The following is a 7,500-nucleotide window of genomic DNA, read 5'->3' as shown; positions in this document are numbered from 1 at the left end:
ATATATATATATATATATATATATATATATATATATATATATATATATATATATATATACATACATAAAAGCTCTTCTTAGATTTGCCAGACATGCATTTGCTGGAGTAACTATGATGTTAAATGTGAGCCTCAGACAATATGTGCAGTACAATGCTCACACCGAGGCCCTCCTTGCCTAAAGCTTGCAATCTTTAACTCCACTTGTGGTCTTCTTTACCCATCCCTGTGGGGACCTTAAACATTGCCCATGTACCTGCGATCCACGCTTTGCCGCCTCCCCCCCGTCCACCCTAAGCCCCGAAGCTGCGCCAGATCTCCTGAATCACTATCAGCTCAGCAACTGGGTTAATCCCACGTTCTTTCCCTTACACTAACAACCATCCTCTAACCAACCTATTCTTCTCCTATCCCCACTTCCCCACTCACCCCCATTGGGGGTCTTACCTAGAATATATAGATAGATAGATACCCATCCCTGATTTTCAAAACGTTATAATTGATTATAATTGATGGAGTTAATTTCTAGTAGACCTTTGTCAGAGAAAACCTGCAACCTGTCCAACATTTTTTTTTTAATCTTTCGTAGTCTTCACATGCTTGTATTTTCCTCATTGCTTTCATATCTGCGAACAAACGTGCACCTGACTCTGTTCACTACATCACTTTCCCGACTATTCCACTTCCTGACAACTCTGTGACTGAAGAAATACTTCCTAACATCCCTGTGATTCGTCTAAGTTTTCAACTTCCAAGTGTGATCCCTTGTTGCTGTGTCCCATCTCTGGAGCATCCTGTCTCTATCCACCTTGTCGATTTCTCTAAGTATTTTATATGTCGTTATCATACCCCCTCTATTTCTCCTGTTCTCTAGTGTCATCAGGTTGATTTCATTTAACCTCTTCTCGTAGGACATGCCCCTTAGTTCTGGGGCTAGTTTTGTTGCGAACCTTTGTACTTTCTCTAATTATGTGCTTGGCTATGTGTGGGCTCCAAACTGGTGCTGCATACTCCAATGTAGGCCTAACGTACGTGTTGTACAGGGTCCTGAAATGTGTGTACTCACTTATTTGTGGTTGCAGGGGTCGAGTCATAGCTCCTGGCCCCGCCTTTTCACTGATCGCTACTAGGTCCTCTCTCTCCCTTCTTGCAGTCCAAGAAAATGCAAATCTACCCACCCCTCTCTATTATGTCTTACTTCTGTTACCTTACCATAAAACTCCAGTAGGTTTGTGTCACAGGAATTTTCTTGCCTGAAACCGTGCTGGTTGTCTTTTATAAGCTTATTCCTTTCTAGGTGCTTCACCATTCTCCTCCTGATAATCTTCTCCATGACTTTGCAAACTATACACGTCAGTGACACTGGTTTATAGTTTAGTGCCTCGTGTCTGTCTCCTTTCTTGAAAATGGGGACTATATTTGCTGTCTTCCATACCTCAGGCAGTTGCTCATTTTCAATACATGTCTTGAAAATTGTTGTTAGTGGCACACACAGTGTCTCTCCTCCCTCTCTAAGGACCCATGGACAAATGCTGTCCGATCCCACTGCCTTTGAGGTATCAGGTTCACTTAGCAGCTTCTTCACCTCCTCCTTCTCGTTTGTGTGTAATTCATCCAGCACTTGTTGGTATATCTCTTGTTGGTGTACCCTCATATTCTGACTTCCAGGAGTCCATTTCGTCTCCACTGTAAATACTTCCTGAAATCTCATATTGAGCTCCCCACATACTTCTTGGTCGTTTCTTGTGAGCTTCCCACCTTCTTTCCTCAGCCTGATTACCTGGTCCTTGACTGTTATCTTCTCTTGATGTTGCTATACAACAGCTTCGGGTCAGACTCGACTTTCGATGCCATGTCATTTTCATACTGTCGCCTCCCTCCTTATCTGTACATACTCATTTCTGGCTCTTCGTCTCATCAGTATTTTCTCGGATCCTTTGTTTTCTGTACATTTTCCATTCTGTGGCTCATATGTTTTGCTTACCTACACCTTTGGGTAAACCAAGGGCTCATTCTGGTCTTCCCATTATTTCTGTTTCACTTGAGAACAAACTTCACCTTTGTGCCCTTGCATTCTTTTGTCACGTAGTCCAACATTTCGTTTACTGATTTTCCTACTAATTCCCTTTCCCACTGAACCTCTTGCAGGAAGCTCCTCGTGCCTGTGTAGTACCCCCTTTTGTAGTTTGACTTTTCCCTTCCCTGTTACCCTCTTCACTTGTAACTCTACTATGAATTGAAAGCTCAGACCCACTTGATCGCTAACTCTGAGGGGCCATTCATCTGTGATGTCCTCTATGTCTGAGCAACTCAGTGTGAATACGAGGTCCAGTCTTGCTGGTTCATTCCCTTCTCTCTCTCTGGTAGTGTCCCTAACATGTTGATGCATGAGGCTTTTCCATACTACATCCATTATCTTGGCTCTCTGTGTTTTGGGACCCCCATGTGGCTCCAAGTCTTCTCAATCAATCCTCTTGATATTGAAATCAGCCATAACTAGTAATTTTGCTCTACTTGTGTGAGCTCTTCTGACCGCCTCAGTTAGTGTGTCCACCACCGCTCTGTTGCTGTTGGCCTCCTGCAGTTCTGTGGTGGGTTGTACATCACTGCAATGACTACCTTATGTCGCCCAGATTGAGTTTTACCTACTGTGTAATCTCTTTCGCCAATTTCATCCATTCCTTCCATTTCGTCAAATCCCTATCGGTTTTTAATGAGCAGTGCAACTCCTCCTTCTCCTCTGTTCTCTCTGTCTTTCTTCAGGATCTGATATCTGGGTGGGAAGATTGCATCTGTTATCATCCCAGTGCATTCCGTTTCTGTGAGTGCTCCATGATTATTTCATGCCACTCCTCACATTTATTTGTTATTCCACCTGCATTCGTATACCAAACCTTCAACTTCTTTTCTAAAACTGTGGTCTCAGGAGAACATTGGGGCTGGGGGAGCAGGAGACCTGGCAGGGAGCTATGGAGGGGGGGTTGTGTAAGTGGAGTTTGTGATGAGCGGGTGAGGGCAGTGGATATGGAGTGTGGGTTTTGGCTTAAATTGTTTGGTTGCATTGGGGTTGTTGTGGTTGAGGCCCTTCTGTAGGTGGTTCTGAGGGAGGTTGCATTTCCTCTTCCTCCTGAGTCTGGGTTCTACTCATCTCCGTCTTTGCCTCTTTTTCCTCCTTGCTTCTTTGTACCCTCTCTTTCAGTTTCTGACTTTCTTCTTGTGTTCTGTCACAGTTGTGGTACACCCTCCAGTACATTGGTATGTCTCTCAGTCATGCTTTCTCCTGCAGGATCGTGTTTCAAGCCGATTCCGCCTTGAAAATCACTTTGACTGGCCTTTTTTCCTCTTGCAAACACCTCTATTCTCAGAAAATTTGTCAACTGAGTCATTTCGTTCTCTCCTAATGTTTTCATGGTGCTTCTAATTGCTTTTCTCCCCCTGTTTTCTTGTTTCATAAGTTTCCCCTTCAACTTCCTCGAGCCAATAAACAAAAACTGACCTCTCCCTTTCATCCTCCAACTGCATTTCCCTTTGCATCTGCTGAATCGATTCAGTTGTCTCCATTGCAGCATACCTGCCTTCAGTCTCTTCTCAATTTGATGTTCCTGTGCTCAGTGGTTTGACATTTTCCCTTCTCAGCTTTTCCTGGGCACTGCTGTGATCTGTTAGGGCCTCTGAATATGGCTCAGCTCTTTCATTTTCTTCAGTCCCCTCGTTTGTTCCTGGTTTGCTGCTCGTCTTTCCCTGGCTTTCACAGTGGTCTTATAGGGCCTCCTCATACAGTATAACTCCTTTGGCTCCTACAGTCTCCTCGTTTGTGATTGATGTAGCAGTTCCCGATGTCATGCAGGTACTGTTCTTTGGTTCTTTGCACTGTTTGAAAATTTTAAGTTCCTCTTCTAAGCTCTGTATCTTAGCTTCTTCTGGTGTGACTTGTAGCTCCCATTTCCTGCTTTCTGCACTCATCCTCTCCACTTTCATGCTAAGCTCTTTCAACTTCCTTCCCCACTCTTCTTCCCTTGTCATGAGCTCTGTCACCCAATGGTCTCTCTCAGGCTCATCCAAAAGTCCACTGGTTTTCTGTCCTGCTCTTTGGCAACCCATTTTTTATTTTGGTCACCATAGAAAGAAAACTTGTGTGTTTTCGTGTGGTCGTTTGTGATATGTGGTCATGACTGTGTGTGTGTACTCACGTATTTGTGGTTGCAGGGGTCGAGTCATAGCTCCTGGCCCCGCCTCTTCACTGATCACTACTAGATCACTCTTAGTGCTCCATGAGATTTATCAAATCTTTTCACACTATGTATGGTTCCTGCCTCCACTACATTACTCTCCAGACTATTCCACTTCCTGACAACTCTATGACTGAAGAAATACTTTCACTCATCTGAGTCTTCAACTTCCAATTGTGACCTCTAGTTTCTTTGTCCCATCTCTGGTGCATCTTGTCTATGTCCACCTTGTCAATTCCTCGCAGTATTTTATATGTCGTTATCATGTCTCTCCTAACCCTCCTATCCTCCAGTGTTGTCAGGTCAATGTTCCTTAACCTTTCTTCGTAGGACATTCTCCTTAGCTCTGGGAATAGTCTTGTTGCAAACCTCTGCACTTTCTCTAATTTATTGACGTGCTTGACCAGATGTGGGTTCCAAAGTGGTGCTGCATACTCCAATATGGGCCTGATGTACACAATGTACAAAGTCTTGAACGATTCCTTCCTGAGGTATCAGAACAATATTCTTAGGTTTGCCAGGTGCCCATATGCTGTAGCAGTTATCTGGTTAATGTGCATTTCAAGAGATGTGCTCGATATTACACTCTCCCCAAGATCCTTTTCCATGAGTGAAGTTTGCAGTCTTTGGCCACCTAGCCTATTCCTTGTCTTCAGTCTTCTTTGCCCTTCCCCGATCTTCATGACTGAATTTGGAGAGTTAAATTCGAGGAGCCAGTTGGTAGACCAGGCTTCCAGCCTGTCCAGGTCTCTTTGTAGTCCTGTCTGATCCTCATCTGATTTAATTCTCCTCATTAATTTAATTAACATCATCTGCAAACAGGGACGCTTCTGAGTCTATCCCATCCATTATGTCATTCACATATACCAAAAAACAGCAATGGTCCTAGGACTAACCCCTGTGGATCCTTGCTCATCACAGGCGCCCACTCTGACACATCATCACGCACTATGACTCGTTGTTGCTTCTCTGACAGGTATTCTCTAATCCACTGCAGTACCTTTCCTGTTATGCGAGCCTGATTTTCTAACTTTTGCATTAACTTCTTGTGAGGAACTTTGTCGAAGGCCTTCTTGCAGTCCAAGAAGCTGCATTCTACCCACCCCTCTCTCTCGTGTCTTACTTCCATTACATTGTCATGAAACTCAAGTAGGTTTGTGACACAGGATTTCCTTTCCCTGCAACAATGCTGGTTGTCTTTTATAAGCTTCTTCCTTTCTTGGTGCTTCACCACACTCCTCCTTATAATCTTCTCAGTGATTATAAATATTATACAGGTCAGGGACACTTGTCTGTAATTTAATACCGCGTGTCTGTCTCCTTTCATAGAAATTGGGGCTACATTTGCCTCCTTCCATTCTTCAGGTAGTTGGCCAGTTTCAATGGATGTGTTGAGAATTTGGTAAGTGGCACACACACCATCTCTGCTCCCTTTCTAAGGACCCACAGAGAGATGTCTGCTCCCACCGCCTTTGAGGTATCAAGTTCACATAGCTTCTTCACCTCCTTCTCGGTTGTGTGCATTTCATCCAGCACTTGTTGGTGTATCAATTGTTGGTGTGTCCCCCTATTCCGGCTTCCTGGAGTCCTTCCTCTCTCTGCTGTGAATGCTTCTTTAAATCTCATGTTGAGCTCTTCACACACTTCTTGATCGTTTCTTTTGAACTCCCCACCTTCCTTCCTCAGCCTAATTACCTAATCATTGGCTGTTGTTTTCCTCCTGATGTGGCTAACCAACAGTTTCGGGTCAGTCTTGACTTTCGTTGCTATGTCATATTCATATTGCTGCTGGCCCTCCCTTCTTATCTCTGCATATTCGTTTCTGGCTTTCAACTAATCTCTTTATTTTCCTGGGTCCTTTGTCTTCTGTACTTTTTCCATTCTCTGGTGCACTTACTTTTTTCCTTCCTACACCTTTGGGTAAACCAAGGACTCGTTCTGATCTTCCCACTATTTTTGTTTCCCTTGGGAACAAACCTCTCCTCTGCCTCCTTGCATTTTGTCACATAGTCCAACATTTCGTTTACTGATTTTCCTACCAATTTTCTTTCCCACTGAACCTCCTGCAAGAAGTTCCTCATGTCTGTGTAGTTCCCTCTTGTGTAGTTTGGCCTGTTACCCTTTTCACTTGTAACTATGTATTCAAAGCTCAGAACCACGTGATCACTAGCTCTGAGGGGCCTTTCATATGTAATATCCTCGATGTCTGAACTACTAGGGGAGGGGGAATACGAGGTCCATTCTTGCTGGTTCATCCTCACCTCTCTCTCTTTTAGTGTCCCTAACATATTGAGGCTCGAGGTTTTCCAGTAACACATCCATCAACTTGGCTCTCCATGTTTTGGGACCCCCATGTGGATCCAGTTTTTCTGGCCTCCTCAGCTAGTGTATCTACCATTGCTCTGTTGCTCTTCATATTCTTCTCTTGGCCTCCTCCAGTTCTTTGGTGGGTTGTACATCGCTATAATGACTACCTTGTGTCCCTCAGATAGAATTGTACCTAATATATAGTCACTTCGCCGATTTCGTCCATTCCTTCTGCTTCCTCAAATCCCCATCGGTTTTTAAATAATGAGCAGTGCAACTTCTCCTTCCCCTCTGATCCCTCTCTCTTCCATTGGGATCTGATATCCTTGATTCTTTTATGCCACTCCTCACATTTATTTGTTATTCCATCCGTATTCATATACGGCACCTTCAACTTCTTTTCTAAAACTGTGGTCTGGGGAGAACGTTGGGGTTGTGGGAGTAGGAGACCTGTCGGGAAACTATGGGGGGTTTCTGTGGGGGTGGAGTGTGTGTTGAGGGGGGGCAGTGGGTACAGCGTGTGGGTTTTAGGTTAGATTGTTTGGTTGCATTGGGGTTGTCATGGTTAAGGTCCTTTTGTATTTGGTTCAGAGGGAGGTTGTATTTGCTCTTCCTCCTGAGTCTGGGTTCTCCTGCTCATCTCTGTCTTTTCCTTTCTTTCTTCCTTGCGTCTTTTCATCTTCTCTTTCAATTTCTGCCTTTCTTCTTATGTTCTGAAGTGGTCGAGTTACACCCTCTGGTACGTTGGTATGTCCCTTAATCGTGCTTTCTCCTGCAGGGTCCTGTTTCGAGCTGATTCTGTGTGTGTTCAACATGCCGATAATACAAAATACCAAAATTTCTGGCAGATGCTATCGATCTACCCTACGAATGCAAGACCTATGTTAATACAGATTGCATATGTCGTTATAACTACGTATAACAGTGTATCAACTATTTGGCTAAGGGGTGTCCAGCCTTGCAGC

General features: G+C 44.1%; 1 protein-coding gene across 1 annotated transcript in view; it reads right to left on the bottom strand.

The window, feature by feature from the left end:
* The window catches only part of LOC138852390 (uncharacterized), a 262,953-nt gene that overhangs the window by 141,791 nt on the left and 113,662 nt on the right, over positions 1–7,500 (bottom strand). Inside the window, exon 14 of the mRNA XM_070082742.1 lies at positions 5,125–5,233. Coding sequence (XP_069938843.1) covers positions 5,125–5,233 — 109 coding nt within the window. The remainder of the gene's footprint in view (positions 1–5,124; positions 5,234–7,500) is intronic.

This window comes from Cherax quadricarinatus, chromosome 8 (genome assembly GCF_038502225.1).
Source record: "Cherax quadricarinatus isolate ZL_2023a chromosome 8, ASM3850222v1, whole genome shotgun sequence".
Taxonomy (NCBI): domain Eukaryota; kingdom Metazoa; phylum Arthropoda; class Malacostraca; order Decapoda; family Parastacidae; genus Cherax; species Cherax quadricarinatus.
Note: the sequence above shows the minus strand (reverse complement) of the source record. Positions and strands in the feature narration are given on the sequence as shown.